The sequence below is a fragment of the Leucopleurus acutus genome, assembly GCF_964270905.1.
Source record: "Leucopleurus acutus genome assembly, chromosome: 2".
NCBI lineage: Eukaryota > Metazoa > Chordata > Mammalia > Artiodactyla > Delphinidae > Leucopleurus > Leucopleurus acutus.
In genome coordinates, this window is record NC_139143.1 from 174652270 (window position 1) to 174674072 (window position 21803).

General features: G+C 45.5%; 1 protein-coding gene across 2 annotated transcripts in view; it reads right to left on the bottom strand.

Annotated features, from left to right (window-relative positions):
• Window positions 1-21803, bottom strand: part of NIPAL3 (NIPA like domain containing 3) — a 47178-nt gene that overhangs the window by 14449 nt on the left and 10926 nt on the right. For both annotated transcript variants that reach the window (XM_082832846.1, XM_082832845.1), the window contains exons 4-7: window positions 10955-11023; window positions 9171-9342; window positions 6545-6604; window positions 2456-2601 (exon numbers count right to left, since the gene is read on the bottom strand). In XM_082832846.1, coding sequence (XP_082688972.1) covers window positions 2456-2601; window positions 6545-6604; window positions 9171-9342; window positions 10955-11023 — 447 coding nt within the window. The remainder of the gene's footprint in view (window positions 1-2455; window positions 2602-6544; window positions 6605-9170; window positions 9343-10954; window positions 11024-21803) is intronic.

The following is a 21803-nucleotide window of genomic DNA, read 5'->3' on the forward strand; positions in this document are numbered from 1 at the left end:
TTGTCACAGTGAATACATATTTTATCTACTTGTCATCACAGTCAAAGCACAGTTTTGTGCTGGGCCGTTGTTCGTTACCGTAAACAATTTTCATGTTTTATGAAGTTGTCATCATTATCTTTAATTGTTGCAAAATACGCCATCAAGCAGATGTAGTTACTCATCAACATTCCCAACTGATGTGCATACATTTGGGCAGGGGGGTGGGAGTGGCCGATCTCCCCACCATTCTTCATGATGCTTAAACGCACGCTGGGAGAGCACTTGGCGTTCTATCGTGAGATGGCTGTATATGTGTTGGTGCCTCCTGATGGACCATGAGTTCTGTCAGCCTGTCTCGTTTAGCTTTTATACCCACAGTGTCTGGCACATAGCAGACACTCAATAAATATTTATTGAATTTGATTTGGCCAAAACTTTCCAGCTGGCAGCACTGCCTCACAGTGACGACGGAGGAAGCCAAACTGAATTGGTCACTGAGCATCCGTCACGTGCTGGGTGGACCTGACAGCCACCCCGGGTCCAGTGACCCCTCCAGTTAACGTACAGAGAAGGAGGGAGAGCATGCGGCTAAGTGCCTTGGTTACGGCTACACAGTATGCAATGGACTCGAGCCCAGGACTCTCTGAAAGAGAAGCCTGTGTTCTGGGGTTAAGCTTTTCCTGAAGAGGTGGGTCTCTGGCTCTGCCCGGCAGACACTTCTCCGTGCCTACAGGTCAACGCTGGGGCTGCCTGGCACTAGGGAGATGACACAGCCCCAACCTTGGGGGAATCTATCATCTGCCTCACAGGCAATCTGAGGAAAAAGGACGTTCGGGGCCTCTACAGCAGGCCCAGGCTGCTCGAGTCAAGGCAAAACAGTGAACACCTTCGTTAGCAGGCTGTGGTGACACGTGAGGCCAGCCAGGCAGGCAGGCTTCGGGTCCAGCTTGGCTCTCACGGGACTCTGAGCAAGTTTGCTAACCCTGAGATCCAGTTTTCTCATCCATAAAATGGGGAGAAAAACACCTATGTTATAGGACTATCGAGGGAGTCTGAGATGTGATGAAACAAATTTTCACACATTGAGGTCTAGGGAAGTCATTCTGGCTTCTACATGATTTAACTCAGATTTTATGCTAACAGGGACCTCCCTGGTGGTGCAGTGGATGAGACTCCGAGCTCCCAATGCGGGGGACCCGGGTTCGACCCCTGGTCAGGGAACTAGATCCCACAGGCATGCCTCAACTTAGAGTTTGCATGCCACAACTAATGAGCCTGCCTGCCGCAACTAAGACCTGGTGCAACCAAGTAAATAAATAAATATGGAAGAAAAAGATTAAAATGGAGAAATTAAAAAAAAAATTTTATGTTAACTAAAACGGCCTATTTGTGGCCTTTCAAACATACATTGTACACCTGCTTTAATTATTAAAGAAAAGGGTACACTGACCAGAAGTAAAGAATGTTCACATTAAAAATAAATATTAAATGCCTCCCTTCATGGGATGCCAAGGCTAGTACCCCTGCGATGATAAGATTCCCTTCCCAGGTACCAAGGACAAACCGACTTGCTGTGTACATGCTGATCTGTTTTTTGTTGTTGTTTTATACCTTTAAGGAATGTATCCCTGACTTGTTTAATGTTCTTTGACCTGAGAAGATATAAAACTGTGCTGAAAACATGCTTCTCCAGAGCAGTTCCTCAGAGTTATCTGAGAGGCTGTCTCCCAGGCTACAGTCCTCAGTTTGGCTCAAATAAAACTCCTCTGTTTACTGGTTATTTTTGTTGATAGATAATACATTAAGAAGTGTTTAACATGGCGCAGGGGGAGCAGGAATAAGCTTTACCAAATACCTTAGATGTTTTCCTTGATTAGTCTATTTGTAATCAATTTAGATTACAATTAGTCAGTTGTAACCTATTTGTAACCTTGATTAGTTCTGGTTGGGGGTTTAGGAGATGAAGTCTGCAGTGTCTCCCGTGTTTCTATCAGCTTCTATCAGCTGTGTGATAGCGGGCAAAAAATATATATATAACATTCTTTAACTGTTGAAAATTTTAACTTTTTTTCTTACCATAACACTTTTCAATGCTCACTGTAGAAATTCTGGATAATATGTAAAGACGAAGGTGAAATAAAAACACAATCGTAATTCCATCTCTCAGAGACAGCTACTGATGGAGTTTCTGTTTTTCTATCCAATCTTTTACAGGTAACGTACAGACCTACAAATACCTCTAAAAAAATCAAGTTATCACACTATACATGCAGTTTTAGACATTACTCAGGACACAAGTGAAAAAAAGCACTTCCCCAGGAACTACGTGCTCTCTGCGAGCGTGGTGTTCGGCGCTGTGAAATACATCATGATTCCCGTGAACCCCGTCTTGCTGGGAATTTGGGTTTCTGGTTTCTAGGACTCCATCCCCACCCCCATCCTCTCAGGTGGAAGGACCGGAGGCTTCTCTCACCATGTACAGGAGAAAAGGCCAGCTCACAAGATGTCTGATGATGTTCTCGCCTGTCATCTTCTCATGACTGTTGGGTGCGAATGTCACCAGCAAGTAGGTGCCCACGATGGCCAGACCGCAGCCAACGAAGGATAAGATGTAGCGCCCTGCAGGGAGAGGGAGGCCATCACAGGGCTTACTGCAAGCGCCCACCCCAGGCCAGCATGTCTTTAGGGTAACATATGGGGACCTGCTATTGCTTGAATTTGGGGTTTTTCTTTACTTGAAAAAAAACAGAGTATCTTCATGAATGTCATTTTTTTTTTCTACTTTTTTGGCCACGCCTCAAGGCATGCAGGAACTTGGTTCTCCCACCAGCAATCAAACCCGTGCCCCCTGCAGAGGAAGTGTGGTGTCTTAACCACTGGGCCGCCAGGGAAGTCCCCTGAATGTCATTTTTTTAAAGATACATTTAGTGTTAAAAAATTTTTTTAATAAGATAGCATGCATACAAAAAAGTGCTCGATGAATTCTTACAAAGTGAACTCACCCACGTAACCAGCACCCAGGTCGAGAAAGGGAACATTTGTAGGACCCCGAAATCCCCACTCATGTCCCCTTCCAATCACTAGCCCCCACCCCCAGGGCAACACTTTGACTCCTACCAGCACTGACATTTGCCTGGGTTTGTACTTTATATCAATGGATTCGTACAGTATGTTTTCTTGTGTCTGGGTTCATGCAAGGCTATGTTTGTGAGATTCATCTGTATCCTGGCATGTGGTGGTAGTTTCTTCATTCTCACTGCTGTACGGTGGTCCATGTGTGAATAGGATACAATTTATCATTTCTACTGTTGATAGGCATCTAAGTAGTCTCCAGTCTTGGGTTATAACAAATCACATTGCTACAAACATTCTTGTGCATGTCATTTGGAAAACATATGCATGTAGTTCTACTGGGTACAAAACTAGGAGTGGAATTCGTGGTCATGGGAGATGTAGATGTCCAGTTTAGTAGGTACTGTCGAATGGTTTTCCAAAGTGGCTGTACCAATTTACACTCCCACCAGTAGCGTATGAGCAAAACTGCGTATTTTTTCTTCATTTTAGCCGTTCTAGTATTGCACTCTGGTTTTAATATGCATTTTACAAGGAACATTCTAAAGCTAGATGGGCTAGGTAAAAAGAAAAAACAAAAAAACCTCAAAAGCAAACCTTCAGAGCCTACGGTATGCCTTTGAAAAACTGTCTCAGTCTCTCCCAACTGGCTATTTAACCTACACCCAAGGGAACTATCTAAATACTACCAACACTCTAGTCCACAGACCTGTCAGATATTGTTGGTGGCCCAGGAGGCATGCTCCTGGGTGAAGGACCAGAGTCTCCTGACTCTTCCCCAGGGTCCTGTCACACTCCAATTGAACCCTGTGGGGTTGGTGAAAAGCCTCTGGTTGAAGTTGAGTGAGCCCAGCCCATGCAAGCTGAAAAGGACCGTGAGTTCTGAGCTGCACATATTGTGACCACAGGCTTCTGGATTTTTCTGTGATAGAATTAACTCTACCTGTTTGATTTCACTATCTCGAGGAAATGTGATATCATATTAAATGTCCTTTACTTTCATTCTAGGCCTCAAAAGGTGTTCAAAAACCAGTTGTTCAATTGCTCAGTGAATGAATGAACCATGGTTAAACTCAACATGGTAAGTTCTGTGCAAGTCTATTGTCTTAAGTTCTCCGTAAGCAGGGACAGGTCTTACTCATCAATATGCCTGCGTTGTCCAGCAAAGGTCTAGCACTGGGTGAATGTTTGCTGAACTTAATAGAACTCTAAGCAGGGCAGCCAGGTACAGTTGTGCAGGTTGCTCACTGCACAAGGGCAGTGAAGAGGGCTAAAATCTAGCCCATGCTCTGCTCACCAAGGCATTTGCCCACAGAACTATAGATGCCCAGAGGGGCATCTTTTTCTAATTCACATAGGGCATGCCTCTCATTCCAGGACCACCTAGCATGACCCTGGAAGGGACATAAACCTCTACACTGATCTCAGAACCAGCCCAGCCCCGCCCCTCCCCCAGCAGAATTACTACAAATCATTCTGAGTCTTTTGGTCTTTGTGGCATCATTTGTTTGCTGAGCAGTAGTTCTGCTTTTTTCAGTGTAAGATTCTTTTCTTTTTCCATCTCCTGGTCCAATCTTGCTGTTACTCTACACCAATGATTCAGAACAGTGATTCCCAAATGTGGCTGTGTGTCTGCAGCATCTTGGGAGCTTCTTCTCCCTGACATTTTGTGTTTAAAAACTTTCAGACACAAGGACTTCCCTGGTGGTGCAGTGGTTAAGAATCCACCTGCCAATGCAGGGGACACGGGTTTGAGCCCTGGTCCGGGAAGATCCCACACGCCGTGGAGCAACTAAGCCCGTGCACCACAGCTACTAAGCCTGAGCTCTACAGCCTGCGAGCTACTATTACTGAGCCCGCGTGCCGCAACTACTGAAGGCTGTGTGCCTAGAGCCCGTGCTCCACAATAAGAGAAGCCACTGCAATAAGAAGCCCGCTCGCCGCAACTAAAGAAAGCCCACGCACAGCAACGAAGACCCAACACAGCCAAAAACAAATAAATAAAAATAAATTTATATAAAAAAACTTTAATAGTAAGCACCCATAGTCCCACCACCTAGATTCTAAATTGACATTTTATTATACTTGCTTTATCCCATATCGCGATCCATTTTCTTCATCCCTCCACTCATTCATCAAGCCAGGTTATTTTTGGATACATTTCAAAGCAAGTTGCAGACTAATATACTTCACCCTGGGGAGCTTTATGAGAATGCAAATGCCCAGGCCCCAGCCCAGATTTAAAGTCTCTGGGGATAGAGCCTGGACCCACCATCATGTCACTCCTTAACTCCTTAGCATGGCTCGTAAGCCCCTGCATCATCCAGTTCCTCCATGCCTCCTTGCTCTCATGTCCTGCTTCCTCCTTTACTCATCACCCTCCAGCTACACTGGCCTTACTGATACCGGACACGCCAAGCTTATTCCTGCCTCAGGGCCTTTGCACCTGCTGCTCCTTCTACATGGAACACTGCCCACAGACCTTGGCGTTGGTAGTCTCCTTAGTATCAGTTAGGTCTGGGTCCCACCTCTTCAGAGAGTCTAACCCTGACCAGTCTAGGAAAAGCATCCCCACATCCCCAGTGCCCCAACAAAAAGCATTCGATTTTCTCTGGAGCACTCGCTAAGATCTAGAATTATTTTATTTGGTTAGTTATATAGTTAACTTGTTTACTGTATTTTCTTCCCTCCAACACACATATACATTAGACGGTAACCTCCATGAGAGTAGGATCCTCATCTGTCCTACTGCTATATCTCCAGCACCTAAAACAGAGGGCGGCACTCAGTAGGTAACTTCTTCCCCACTCCTTGGGTTTCTATGTGGAGGAAGCTCCAATGGACCGACACTTCTGCCTCTTGCACCATTGGTCTGCATTTCTCGACCGAAATGGAGTTAATCTATCGAAAGAATTTAAACACTCAGGCTTTGATCTTTTTTTCTCCCTTCTCTGTCCTAGGATATGTACGGCAGTAATTCTGGATAAGTGTTCCATTCTGTAAACCCAAATATTTCCTTGGGAGACTGGCCCAAGGTCTAGCTGTGGGCTGGAGCCCACTGAGGGGAGAGCGTAAGCAAGTTCACGCGGCTGCATGTTCTAATCTAGCTTTTATCAGTAATAAAGCATAACTTCTGATCTCCTGTGTCTGACTTCCTTATTTAGTTCTCACTGTTTTAAAACTCAGTTAGGGAAAGAGGGTGCCTTTTCCTGGGCCTCCTAAAATCCCAGCAATAGATGTTCAATAAATATTGATTGAATGGAATAAATGAAAGCCCATTTTAAAAAGTTGCACAGATGGTTCTGATGCGTAGCCAAGTTTGGGAACCACTGATTAAAAGACCCAGCTCTCAGGAGCCTGATGAGGGTGGGATACAGAACCACACAGGGGAGAAGGAGACAAATGATCTCTACATTGGGGTGAGCCGGTTTCACAATGAAAAAAAGCACAAGCATAAAATTAAGAACAGAGCTCCAATCCACGAACTTACTCAGAAAGTCTTTAGGTTTCCATTTTTCTTTGATGAATATGATTCCTATGATGGCGCTGGCTATAAAAAAAAAAAAGCACAGGGAGAAGAGCATTGAGGCTGCCATCAGTCAAATGGAGTCCCTTCGCCAGTGCCCTCTGGGTTGGCTCATTTGCGCTGGAGCTTGCCTAAGCTCTCACTCATGCTCCCAAGAGCTGTCTCTTGTTATTAGAAACAGAGGCTCCTCTCTGAGCCTCCCTGAGGATTTCCTACAAGGAACACCGGGGGTTGAATACTTGCTGTGTGACAGGCAACTTACACAAGTTATTTCTGGCGTGTTTGCTCTTTGAGGTGGGCACTGTTATGATTCCATGTGGAAAATGGGGACACTGAAGCTGAGAGAGGGAAAGGACCCGCTCAAGACCATGCAGCTGGCGAGGAAAGGCTGGGCGCAAACCTAGGACTGTTGGAGGCCAGGGCTCTTGCTCCTTCGGAAGGCAATGCCTACCTCTGACATTTCCCCCCTGGTTCTTTTCTTTTCACTCCCTGACTCTTCCACGTTTGCAGATGTACTCAAACTTTCTTGTGACTGTCCTAAAGGATGGGGCTGGCATTCACCGTGAAAAGACCAGGGTTACTATCTCAGGTCCGCCTCCTCTGGCTGGGTAACCTGGGTAGGTCACTTCACCTGAGAGTCAGTCTCCTAGTCTCTGAAATCGTGTGCTGGATCCAGCCTTCACCAGCTTGCTGAGGGTTAATAGTCAGGAAACCATTGGCAGCTTGGAATCAGCGACAGTGTGGGTATTTACACCCTTTACATCAGAAACATTAAAAATCAGGTCTTCTTTTTCTTCCACTTTTCTGTCCCTTCCCTTCTTCCCTCCCTCCCTCCACCTCCTCTTTCTTTTCTTTTTCTTCTTCTCTCATTCTCTCGAGTTGGTTTATCAGCATATCACTGAAAATACCTACTTCTCAGAGTCATAGGGGTAATTAAATGAGATAATATAGGCAAATCACTTAGTACATGCTCAATAACTGAGTAATTATTATTATTATTATTAAAGTACCTGGAACAGTAACTAATAATAGGTACCCAATAAATGGTGATTATTATTTTAATATTTATTTTTAATATTATTTTTCACTGGGTGACTTAAGAAACTCTAAGAGCCCCTTAATTTCTAGGGGATGATACGTGAAGTCCCATCATTATAATTCAGCCCATTTTTAAGAATTTGGTGATTTGATCCTTATTAAAATTCAAAGACTAAGATTTAAAGTACTTAGTCATTCAGTCACATATTCCTCATTGTCAATAAAGGTCCTGGGAGCCCTTTGGATAGATGAACAACGGGCAGAGGACAAACCTAAATACCTGTTGGGGCTGGGCAACAACACAGGTGCAGAAAGCGGGCCAGATGTAAGACAGTGGAGAGAAGCTGAGACTACGGCAGACAACTTGCCTCAACTAAAGGCACTCAAATGACATTCTGAAACGATACTGGGTGGGAAAGAACACAGCGTGCCTGAGGACCTCAGTCATCTTGCAGGCTGCCTGTTTACCAACCCTGGTCGAGAAAAAGAGGGGCTTTCAGTAAATAGGATCAGGGAAAGCAAATAGATTTCCGCTCATCTGCCAGCTCCTAGTGATTGGTAATGACCTCCTGAAGCTCTGAGAATTCTGAGGCCCATCCAGGCTCACTGTGATTGATTAGTGATATCTGCCTTGGGTACTGCAGGGGCACATAAATGCCATGCCTGTGCCATCCCTGTATGGAAGAGGCCCTCTTAATTCCAGGAGGATTAAGACTCAGAATAGGATTTTCTCCTTTAAGAGCAGAGAAGAGCTTCTCGGCACTGTAATGCTTACCAGCAGGATGGAAGGAAACATTTCAAAGCAAGTTCACTGTCCCTGCTCCTATGTACAAAAAACTATTGTTCACTAATCTGCTAACATCTTTTACTTAAGAAGAAAAGAATTTTTTTCTAATTCTATTTTATTTGTGACTTCATGGATATTAAAACTCCTTTGTCTTCCAGTTGGTTCAAACGTTCTGAAACACTGGTTCTGTGATTACAGAAATCATAGAAAAATGGCAGATGAGAAAGTTAGTGATGTTTTAAAAATGGTATCAGTTGATGTAAAAAGATCAGAGGATAAGCTGAATGTGCATTTCTTAGAGGTGCGAAATACCTGAACTCTGAAAGCTTAGTTTATCTTGACAGTGTTAGGATGAATGTGTCAAGGTTTATCTTCCTTCTGCAGTAGAAATAAAAAGCAATTCTGATAAACTTTCCGAATCTTAAACAGATTCTGGAGGCAGAACGCCAGTTTGCATCCCAGCCCTGCTTCTCGCTAGCTGTGTGATTTGGGGAAAGTAATTTCACCACTCTGTGCCTCGGTTTCCTCATCTGTAAAATGGGGATAATAACAGTATCTCCCTCAAAAGGCTGCCAGGAGGATTAGAAGAATCACTATCTGTAAAGTGCTTAGAGCAAGTCCTGCTGAGTATGAAGCGCTTTGTAAGTGTTAGGCATCACTAGCAAAGCAAAAGCTGGTTTGGTGAGTCTCTTTGATACTGGCGGTGACCTGCTCACAGAGGTAGGCAAGTCCCAAGGGAGGGGCGGGGTGGGAGCTGGGTCTTACCTATCACGGAGACGGCGCTGAGAGGCACAATCAGCGAGAGCGGGGCGAAGGCGTAGGAGGCAAACACGCCCAGCTCGCCCAGCAGCATCAGGAACAGGCCCAGCCACCATGTCTTGGTCTTGAAATAGGCCCGAGGGTCCTTGGAGCCCGCGAGGCGGATGTGACAGTACTTCTAGAAATCCGAGAAAGAATGCGATTTGTCCAGATCTCCAGGAAAAAGATGCTAAGATGCACGAATCCTAAATCCACTCCCCACTTCTAAAAATAGTTTGGGGAGACCTGTCAAGTGTTTTGGGAGTTCTGACTCAGAGAAGAGTAAAGCAGTAGTGATCTAAACCTTAGGCTGCTATTCTGAGACAGTAGTTCTCAAATTGGCTGGGAAGCCTTAAATTCCCTGGGAAGCTTTGAAAAAATACATGTGCCTGGGCCTCACCCTCAGCGGAGAGATGTGGGTGAGGCCTGGAAATGTGCATTTCTGATGCACATCACAGGCAACGAGCAGTCTGGGGTGGGAGCCATGATCTACGGACCCCCACTTTAGCCTGGCCCTTGGGTTGACTTTTCCCTCTAATAGTAATGCCCAGGAGTCCCCGTGTTCAGTGTGCCCACTTGGGATACACTCCTTTCTGTAGAGATGCTGGCTGCTCTGCTGGGCAGCCCTGTGGGTGCTAGTGGACCCTGCTCTCCCTCGGGTGGATACTTGGCCCAAGCATGGACAATATTCCTGGTTCTGGACATGTGAACTTGGGACACAGACCCTGAGGCAGTGACTAAGGAAAGCCAGAAAGGCACGTTGACTTAGAGGGTCAAGGCTGCCATGTGGGGAGGATCTTGATGAGGGCTGCACAGAAGCAGATGCATAAGCAGAGGTGCTGGTCTGCAGAGAGAAGAGAGGGAACCACATAAGGAGCTAAGAGGCCATGCAGCCTCGGAAACACACAGAAACACACACGTGTGTGTATGTGGAAGCAGAGTGTTCACGTGCCTGCTCCAGAGGGGCAGAGCGGCTCGCCGAAGCTGGAAGCTGTGCAGCGCTGGGGGAAAGCATTGGCCAGTGTGCTGTGGGATTTGTCCTGCTGGCAGGTGTCAAGTCTTGGACTGGGTTTCCCAGAAGCAGTCCCTGAAACAAGGGCTGGGGAGCAGGGAGTTGATTTGGGAGGTGATTCCAGGAAGCATAAGTCAGGGAGTGGGAAAGTGAGACAGGGAAGGGAGGAGGACCAGTGAAGGGTGCTTTCACGGTGAGTTAGTGCTTTGGGCAACTGGGGCTCAGTCATTCTGAGAAACCCTGTGAACTCCCCTCAGAACCATCCTACCCAAGGACGGGGGCCTGGAGCATTTATCCACTGACTCCCATCCCCCACTGGTTGAAGGCTGCCCCAGGGCATTAACAACCGCCACCAGCACCCAACACACACAGCTGGCTTCCCAGCTGCACCTGCAGCCAGTGGGGCCAGTTCCCATGGTGTCGTCAACTGGCTCTAAACCACAGCTGCCTGTGAGCTCAACTAGGCCGAGGAGTTATGGGGCAGGGCGTACACAGCAGCTGCTCCAAGGCACCCCCCAGAGACTTTTAAGTAACGGAGAGCACTGTCTTCATGGTTGAGGGGTGATGGGGGATGAAGCAGGGGCAAAGAATCAAGAGAGATTCTGGAACAACCTAAAAGGTATTGTCCCAGCCCTGGGATGGAATAGGCAATGTCCCCCAGAGAGGAGGCAGCCGGGCCTGCACCAGATACCCATCGGCTGTATCTCTGCCCCAGGCAGTGCTGGTGACTGAAACGTACCTGGAGGTTAAGTGCAATGCTGACCACAAGGTGTCCGAAAATCGCCAAGAGGGCACCGATCAAGTTTTCCTGTAAGGAAAGTTCACAGGAGCAGACATGAGCTGGGCCTAAGCCAAAGGGCCCCAGGACACATTGGAATCCAACTGTTTGTGGTCCCAAAACAAAACCAACAACATCCCTCACAAAGCCATGCCCCCCAGACACTCCAGTGGAATTTTTCTACCCGAGTTTACTCTGGCTGCCTTGCTGGTTTACAGAACACGGCCTGCGATGGGACACTACCAGAAAGCACCATCCTTTGTCCTCCAGTCACAAGGACTTGATAAGGCCTAAATCTGCTCTTCCAGTCCCCTTAATGTATTGACTTGGTATGGTCTTGCGCAGAAAAGCAATGTTCAGAGATCAGAATTTACAAGAAAAACACAGGCAGGGATACTATTTGCCATCTAATCAATGGAGTCTTCCTATTCCCAGAGGGGTCTCAATGAGGCTCCTTTAAGTGGCAAAGTTGCTTAGGGCACTTTTAATTATTTAATTTATAAAAATTTAATTTACGTCACCTTAAGAATGAGGTTCAGATTCCTTAGCACGGCATTTTTTTAAAAACTTTATACAATGATTACCAAACGTATATTCACTGTAGAATAATTAGGAAATATAAATGAAAAGAACAAAAACGCAAAAAAGACGAAAAGCCACCTGTCACTCTAAAACCCCCAGAGATAGTTACTGCAAACATTTTGATTTTCGTAAAAATTTTTTTCTGTCCATGAATTTTGATGTCAATGGCAGTGTTAATTTATTTTTATAAAAATAATATTATAATTTGTTTTATAACCTGTTCCTTTACCTAAGATATTATAAATACATTCTCTTGACAGGCATATCTAATTCACCATTTTTAATAAATGTCAAAATAACTTACCACTTGGATGTGCATTTCTATCATTGCTTCTGTATTATTGGATACTTAGGCTATTTCCTTTTATAAAAACAATGCTGTGATCCAACATCCTAGTTCATGCATTTTTGTGCATTTATGAAGATTAATCCCTTGGGATAAATTCTTAGAAGTGGGACTGCTGGGTCAAAGCGTACATGGCCCAGCATTTAAACCACACTGTGTTATGTGCTCAACACACCCTCCAGCATTATCCTGCTAAACACCAAAGGAATGCATCATTTTAACCAAATAGGAATCCTCCCTTCCCAGCATGGGCTTTCCCAACTCCTCCTTTGCTCAAGAGTCTCCTCCTGGGCTTCCCTGGTGGCGCAGTGGTTGAGAGTCTGCCTGCCGATGCAGGGGACACGGGTTCGTGCCCCGGTCCGGGAAGATCCCACATGCCACGGAGTGGCTGGGCCCGTGAGCCATGGCTGCTGAGTCTGTGCTCCGCAACGGGAGAGGCCCCAACAGTGAGAGGCCTGGGTACTGCAAAAAAAAAAAAAAAAAAGAGTCTCCTACCACTGGTGCCCTCCCTTGGGAAATCTGCATGTTCTTCAAGGCCTGGGCCAGGCCCAAGTGAACCAGCAGTGAACATCAAGACAAACTCAGTCCAGTAAAAATTAATTTTTTAAAAAAAAAAAAGACAAACTCAGTCCTTCAATCCCTCTGGAAGGACAGATAATCAGTAAGCAGTAAGGGGGATAAAGTCAACCCTCTATCCCGCCTCCTGCCCCCCTCTTCCCTTCCCTCTCCCAGAGTGCTGAGGGCCCATAGAGCTGAGGGGGCCTTCCCAGAGAAGGGGCAGTCACTGTGGGATAGGGCGGGAGGAGGGCAGAGGAGGCCTGCTGAGGGAAACCACCGTGGCTGTCCCTGACTTCTCCCCCTCAAGGTGCAGTGCTGCAGCATAAAGGAAAGATGCAGAGCTGGGTGCCCAGAGACCTGGGATCTGGTCCCAGCTCTGCCACCACGTCGCTACATGGCCTCAGACAAGTCCCTTTCCCCTCACCGGGCTTGTGTGTCCTCTCTGGATGACCTAAGTGCTGGCCCAGACGACTGCTAAGGGCCCCTCCGGCCCTGACCCAAGCTTCTGGTCACAGCCAGACTGCTCAGAGAAACCAAGTGATGATCATGCCAGACAAGAAACCGACCAATTCATTTCACATAAAATAGCTCATTAACTGGAGGTTATTGGGGGCATCTCCTGGGACCCAAAGGAGCTGGCTTCCACTGCTTCCCAATACGGCTCTCAGCCTGAGCTGCACTGGCTCGGTCCTTCTCCATCTCCACTGTTTCATGTTTTTTGGTTTCTTTTCAGTTAAACAGAAGCCATGTCCTTCCTGCAGGATCACAGAATCTCAGAGCTAAAAGGGTCACTGGAGGCCAATCAGGCCAGGGTTCCTAGATATGTCAATGGGGTTCCAAGGCAAAAGGCATCATGTGGTTAGATAAGTTTGCAAAACGCTGTATCCTCCATCCAGTGCACTGGCCCAGTAGAGGCTCTCAGAGGCAGTTTCTCCTTGTCTAGCTCAGGTTTCCCAAACCCATTTGGCTCTAGAGCTCTTAGCTTAGAGTCCATCCACTGGCATCTGTAGTACCTCTGCGATTCTCACCAGCCTGACATTTTAATCACTTTCCTTTCCTTCTGGTAACAGCACCCCGATTGTGCTGTGGAGGACTCCCTGCCTCCCCCCTGCCTCCTCATTGGATACTCCTGTTGGGACTGTCATTCAAAGGGCTCCAGTCTCCTCTCCTAGACAAGGATGGGCCTGTGACCCACGCTTGATCCAAGCCAGGCAGGTCAGAAGCTCTCTTTCTGGGGTCCAAATCCTGGACTGAGAAACACAAAGGCGGAAAAAGGCTGGTTCACTCCTGCCCGAGGTGAGGTTTAGCCAAGTCAGACCCCTGGAGCCTTCCTGGTTCCTGACCTTCTGAAGCTGGCTTCTCCAGCTCTTCCTTCTATTCCGGAAGCAGTCCCACAATCTTGTTTGCTTACGAGCTAGTTTCTGTTACTTGCAACCGAAGAGCCTAATAGAGTCAAGGCTTCACAGAACAGAGTTTGGGAATATGTTTATTATTATTAGTCCAACTCCTAGTAAATATGTGTCCCCCCCTCACTTTTATAGACAAAAACGGGGTAGCTTTTATGGACAAAAAAGGCTTTGTGCATTTACTTTGCTTTTTAAAAAAATTATATGTGTTATTAAAATAACAGATTCCCTGATCTGGTGTTTTGGAAACAAAACCTTAACAAGGAACTAAGTTATTCTTATAAGTCTAACAAACTGCACTTATGAATATAAGGAAACTGAAATTCTCTTCAATACTTCAGCTGTTCACATACAATAAAATTCTCTGACAACTTTAATTTTAAAAGACTTCTGCTTCCAGTAAGACGGAGTAGACATTCTTTTTCCTATGCTTCCTGCTACGCACAACTAAAAACCCTGGACATTATATATAAAACAAACATAAGAAGACTGAAAGGTGGACAGAAGAAGGCGGACAGGCTAAGGAGCTTGGGACCTGAGGAACCGCAGGGTAGGGAGTTCCTTGAGTTTTCTTTTTGCCTCATGTATCCAGATTTGGAGCTGAAGAAACTGGCAACTTGGAAATAGCAACAGGTGTGACCCAAACGAGCCCCAAGAAAAGCCTGCACTCTGGTCGGAGAACAAGGAAAGGAGCAGCCAGGCCAGGCAGAAGGCTTTTAGACAATAACTGATGTGCTCCAAACACTGCCGGAAAAAAAAAAAAAAGGCTCCACCCTGCCCCTGCCAGCATAAGCCAGGTAGGGAGCTTAGATTTCCACCCTTTGGAGGCTGTAACAAAGCAACCCAACTCCCCTGCTGGGACTATCAGAGAAAGCCAAGTGGGCAGCTGAGGCCAGCGATGAGGCGGTACCCCCTCCCCCCAGTGTCATTAGAGACCACAGGGAGACTAGACCTCTGCCCCACCTGGCAGTCACGAAGCACCCCTCCTCCTCCCCACTGTGGTGGTATCAGAGGAGGCCTGGTGGAGAGGCAAGATTCTTCCCACTAGACTTTCACAATTATATTGTCCTGAACTTGGGGTTATCATTTGTAGTAAACTGCAGTGACAGCTACCAACAATTCCTCCCATCCCTGTATGCATGCGCTATGACTCCCCTCAAGAGGTGGGGTCTTTTCCCCATCACTTGAACCTGGGTTGGCCTGTGACTTGCTTTGGTCAACAGAATGAGAGAGAAGTGAAGTTCTGGGATTTCCGAGCTCAGGCCTTACAGGTTCTGCTTTTGTTCGGTGGGGAACCCAGCCACATGTAAAAAAGCCCAGCCTGTCCCCCAAAAGAGAGAGAGGTCATGTGGAGGGCCAAACAGATATATGAGTGGGCCCAGTCAACACCAAGAGAAGAGAGAGGCACAGCCACCTCAGCCCACTCCAGCTGATTTAACCCATCCCAGCTGAGGTTCCAGACATGAGTGAGGACCTCTTGGATTCTCCAGCTCCAGCCCCAGCCAAGCAAAGACGCAAAGGCAAGCCACCACTGCTGAGCTCTGCTCGAATTCTTTCTTTTTAAAAAAATTTTACTGTGGCATAAACACTTAACATAAGATATACCCTCTTAATACACTTTTAGTGTGCAATACAGTATTTTTAACTGCTGGACAATGTTGTACAGCAGATCTTAGAACTTATTCATCTGACATAACTGTGACTTTACGCCCAATGATTAGCAACTCCTTCCTGCCACCCTCCCTGCCAGCCCCTGGCAACTGCCATCCTACTGTCTGATTCTATGAGTTTGACTATTTAAGATGCCCCATGTAAGTGGAACCATGCAGTATCCGTCCTTCCGTGACTGGATTACTACCTTAGTCAATTTGGGATGCTACAGGGATGCTAACAAATACGATAGACTGGTGGCTCAACAGACTTTCATTTCTCACAGTTCTGGAGGCTGAGAAGTCTAAGATTAAGGCGCTGGCTGATTCTTTTCCTGGTGAGAGACTCCTCCTGGTCTGCAGATGGACACCTTCGTGCTGTGTCCTTACATGGTACAGAAAGAGAGCTCTGTCTCTCTCTTATAATGGCACTAATCCCATTTATGAGGTCCACCGTCACAACCTAATTACCTCTCAAAGTCCGCATCTCCAAATACCATCACATTGGGGATTATGACTTCAAGACATGAATTTGGGGTGTGGGGGGGGAGGCGAGGCACATTCAGTCTAGCACTTATTTCACTTAGCGTAATGTCCTCAAGGTTCACCCATGTGGTGGCATGTTCCAGGATTTCCTTCTTTTTTAAGGCTGGGTAATACTCCATTGTAGTATAGACCGCATTTTCTTTCTTCATTTATCAATGGACATCTAGGTTGTTTCCACATCTTGACCACTGTCGATCATGCTGCAATTAACAACAGAGTACCAATATCTCTTCGAGATCTTGATTTCAATTCTTTTAGATCCTGTCCAGACTCCTGACTCATAGAATTGTGAGCAGTAAAATGGTGGTTGTTTTTAGCTACTTAGGTTTTCAGGTGGTTTGTTACCCAGCAATAGCTAACTGACGTGCTTTCTTAGTGGACCAACGTTGCTTAACGATCCAGCAATTTTTGGCTGGGACTCAAGATGTGACTCTATTCCAGACATTTACTAGTGGGCGGCTTTGATCGTCCATCTGATTTGAGTATGGATCACTCTACTGCTTGGTCATCTCCTCCCTTTTTTGCTCAGTTAAGGTATTTTAATGTCTTCCCATCTTAATGCCTGGCTCTAAATGCTCTTTAAGGCCATTCTATGAACCCAGAATATCTTTCTTTAACGTGTCACTACCTTTTTCATTGAGACAAATTCAAAAATCATAGAAGTCAGCATTTTGACGTTTTTAAAGTGTACCATTCGGTGTTTTTTTTTAGTATCTTCACAATGTTATAAGTGATGCCATTGAAAATGGTGAATAGAGAAGAACTCCAGGGATCCATCCCTCCAGTAAAACAATGAATGAACTGGCAAACACTGTCTGAATCAACTTTTCTAGAACTCTGGAGTCTAATTAAAAACTTATAATAAGAAGGGGAAGCCTTGGTGAAGAAAGAAGCAGTTGCCTTATGGTCAGAAAGCAATGTGGCATTTTAAATTGCTTGCCAACCATCCCTTACACTCCAGACCTATGGCAGTCATGAGGGCAGAGGGAGCAATAAGGACCTTATTTTTTAAAAATTGTGGTTGTGGGGCTTCCCTGGTGGCGCAGTGGTTGAGAGTCCGCCTGCTGATGCAGGGGACACGGGTTCGTACCCCGGTCCGGGAAGATCCCACATGCCATGGAGCGGCTGGGCCCGTGAGCCATGGCCACTGAGCCTGCATGTCCGGAGCCTGTGCTCCGCAACGGGAGAGGCCACGACAGTGAGAGGCCCGCGTACCGTAAAAAAAAAAAAAAAAGAAAAAGAATAGGTACCTGTATATGTATAACTGAATCACTCTGCTGTACACTTGAAACTAACAAAACATTGTTAATCAACTATACTCCAATATAAAATTAAAATTTAAAAAAAAATTGAGGTTGTGGATTCCAACCTGTCTGGCAGCTCCCTGAAGGAACAGCACAAGGGCTTGCCTTTATTTTGCCTGACTTGGAGCAGTACCAGGGCTGGGGGGCAGGGGCAGCTTCCGGGATGCTTTTGCTGAAAGAATTTAAAGTCACAAGTGTTGGCTGCAGCATCCTGAGGCGAGGGACGGACAGCACTGGGATGCACAGTACACAGTACAGTACAGAAGGAAAAGCCTGAGCAGGAAGAGGCTGGGAAAGAAGATACGGGGGTGCGGGATGGAGAGAGAGAGGGCTTTTAAAAGCTCCGGTGTATCCTGGGGAATCAAGACTATTCATATACCCAGGGCTCGATGCGTGCTCCAAAAACACTTGAGAAGATGCTAAGCCTTCACCTCAGGTGGCCTTCAGGCTGGGCAGAGCGGCAAGTAAAAGTGAAGGCAGAGCTGTAAATAGACTGGTAAACCATGGAGTAGTGCCCCAGCACAGAGCCAGTCTGCAAAGACTGGGAGAGGTTTTTTTCTTTTTTCCTTTTTTTAGCTCTAGGTATTTAACAAAACTATCAAAACAAAACTGACCACCGAGCTAACAGACACAGACTTGGATAGGCCACACACAACAGAAAACACAGACTTTACAAAAAGAGTTGAGAAAAATCACTAAACAAGCAAACAATAAGAAACCACAACAAGCAGCAACACCAAACAGGAGGCCGGGTGTGGATCTGATTTCCGGAGCTGCCACATAACCTTGAAAATGTCCAGATTTCATCAAGTTGTGCCGTACCGATATCTAAATGCAGAACACTTCTGTCATTCCTCAAAGGAGCCCCAAACCCACTAGCATTCATGCCCTGTTTCCCCTCCCCTCACTTCCTGGCAACCACTAGTCTACTCGCTGTCCCTATGGATTTGCCTGTTCTGGACATTTCATATAAATGGAACTCTACAATATATGGTCTTTTGTGACTGGCTTCTTTCACTTAGCATAATGTTCTTAAGGTTCCTATGAACCTTAAGAACTGTTTCATAGGAGCCTTAAGAACTGGTTCACATGAACCAGTACTTCATTCTTTATTACGGCCAAATAATATTCCATTATATGGATATACCATTTTTTGTTTATCTGTTCATCAGTTACATGTAAATTATTTCCTCTTTTTGTCTATCATGAATGTTGCTATGAACATCTGTGTGCATCTTTTTGCATGAACATATGTTTTCAGTTCTCCTGGGTATATTCCGCTAGGAGTGGGATTGCTCAGTCATATAGTAACTCTGTGTTTAACTTTTTGAGGAACTGCCGAACTGTTTTCTACGGCGGCTACAGCAAATTACATTCCCACTAATCAAGGGTTCTCATTTCTCCACATTATTGCCAACACTTGTTATTTTCCTTAAAAAAAAAAAAATTACGACAGCCATTCTAAAGAGTGTGAAGTGGTATCTAATTGTGGTTTTGATTTGCATTTCCTTAATGACTAATGATGTTGAGCATCTTTTTAGGTATATATTGGCCATTTGTTTATCTTCTTTGGAGAACTGTTTATTCAAATCCTTGGCCTATTTAAAAAAATTCACATATAATAAAGTTGACTATTAATCATCTTAAAGTATACAATCAGTGGCATTTAGTACATTTTCAATGTTGTGCAACACTTTGCTTATTTTTGTTTTTTTTTTGCGGTACGCGGGCCTCTCACTGTTGTGGCCTCTCCCGTCGCGGAGCACAGGCTCCGGACGCGCAGGCTCAGCGGCCATGGTTCACGGGCCCAGCCGATCCGCGGCATGTGGGATCTTCCCGGACCGGGGCATGAACCCGTGTCCCCTGCACCGGCAGGCAGACTCTCAACCACTGTGCCACCAGGGAATCCCTGCTTATTTTTAAATTGAGTTGTCTTTTTATTATTGAGTTGTAAGATGTCTTTATATGTCTGGATACTAAACCCTTGTCAGATATACGATTTGCAAATATTTTCTCCTATTTTGAGGGTTATAGTTTACTTTCTTGACAGTGTGCTTTGATGAACAAAAGTTTTTAATTTTGATTAAGTTTAATTTATCTATTTTTTTCTTTTGTTTCTTGTATGGTTTTTGGTGTCATCATTTTAAAAAATTGTCGTCTAATCCAAGGTCACAAAAATTTGTACCTATGTTTCTTTCCAAGAGTTTTATAGTTTTAGCTCTTAGATTTAGGTCTTTGAATTAATTTTTAAATTTTGAATTAATTTTTTTTACATGGTATGAGGAAGGAGTCCAACTTCATCCTTTTACATGTAGATATCCATTGTCCCAGCATCATTTGTTGAAAAGACTTTATATTCTTTCCCTATTGAGTGGTCTTAGCACCCTTGTCAATAATCAATTGACCACAGATGTGTAGGTTTATTTCTGGTCCCTGTATTGTAGTCCACTGATTTGTACGTCTGTCCTTATGCCAGTACCACATTGTTTTGATTACTGTAGTTTTGTAATAATTTTTGAAATCAAGAAGCATGAGTCCTCCAACTTTGTTCTTCTTTTCCCAAGATTGTTTTGGCTAGTTGGAGTCCCTGGCATTTCCACAGAATTTTAGGATCAGTTTGTCTCTAATTTCCCTTGTGATTTCTTCATTGACCATGGGTTAATTTTCACATATTTGTGAATTTCCCTCTTTGCTGCTGTGAATTTCCTTCTGTTATTAATTTCTCATTTCATCCCGCCACAAGAGAGGCCACAAGAGAGGCCACAAGAGAAGCTGGGGCTACTCTTCATTGCAGTGCATGGGGTTCTCATTGCAGTGGCTTCTCTTGTTGTGGAGCATGGGCTCTAGGCATGCAGGCTTCAGTAGTTGCAGCACGCGGCCTCAGTAGTTGCGGCACACGGGTCCTAGAGGGCGTGTGCTTCAGTAGTGGCAGCATATGGGCTCAGTAGTTGAGGTGCGTGGGCTCAGTAGTGTGGCTTGCGGGCTCCAGAGCACAGGCTCAATAGTTGTGATGCACGGGCTTAGTTGCTCTGCTGCATGTGGGATCTTCCTGGACCAGGGGTCGAACCCGTGTCCCCTGCGTTGGTAGGCGGATTCTTAACCACTGCGGCACCAGGGAAGTCCCAGCCTGAGTTCTTTTTACATGGCTGGCCAGCTCTTCTACTAGAGAGAGCTCAGCCTTTGGAAACTGACAGACTGGGTTTGTTGTAAATATTAGAAATAAACATGACAGCAATAATGACAAACAACAGTACTTATTGAGCACTTACTACATGCCAAGTAATATTCCAATTACTTCATATATATTAACTCATTTAATCCTCATAACAACCCTATAAGGTAGGTAGTATTATTATCTAATTTTACAGTGAGGAAGCTGAGGCACAGAGGATATGAGGTAGCTGGTAAGTGGATGAAGCAGGACTGGAACCCAGGTAGTCTGACATTAGAGCCTATGCTCTTAACTATTATGTCAAGCTATGGAATATTTAAAGCTCTAGAACAGTGCCTGACACAGGATAAGTATTCAATAATTAGTAGCTATTATCAAGGGCTGGGGAATTGGTTCTTGACTCAAAGGTTCCTAGGCTAGTGCAGAATACAGACACTTTACAGAGGAGGGAAGAATAGCATTCCAGACATTTATTCACTTATTCAGTGCCTAGTGTGTGCCATGCACTGACTGCCAACGTGCCATGCGCTGTCCCGGTCCTCATGCAGTATATATTAAACACCTGATTATTTTTAAGCACACTTCAGTTAGACCTACCTAGGAGAAGCACAGATGCCTGATCTAGCGCGTGAGAGACCCAGGATTAAGGGAAGTCAGGGAGGCATCTTTGAAGAATGGTTTCAGAGAGAGATCTGAAGACGTAGAGTGATGGGGGTGGGGTGGGAAGCCCCCATGGTGGGAATGAGCACGGTGCCTTTGCGGAATGGAAAGAAGGTGATGTGGAGGGGTAAGACCCAGGGGGAAGTGGGCTCAAAGGCACTGAGAGGTAAAAGGGGATGTGTGTGTGAGAGCTTGAGGACCAATGAGGGCTTCTATATAGCTGGGCGAGGGTCCACAGAAGACAGAAGAAACGTGAGTGTAGAGGGATAAGGCTTAGGGGTGGGCTGGTCAGATTGGGAGGGGGCTTCTCTACTTCAAAGGGTTTGGATTTGGGCTTGGAGATGATAGGGAGGCTCTGAGTGATGTCATTAGGACTGTTTCTAAAAGAGAGATCAGGGTAGCAGGATCTAGAAGGCCATATCCTTCAGATTGGGGGCCCCAGAGACTCTCTTCTACAAAGGTTTTGCTGATACTGACAGTTTTAAGGGATTCAATCACCATATCCTCATTTCCATCTGTGCCCTTTGCTAGCTTCCCATTGTTCCCCTTTCTTCCTTTTCTCTGTAGCTTCCTCCCACTTTATCAAA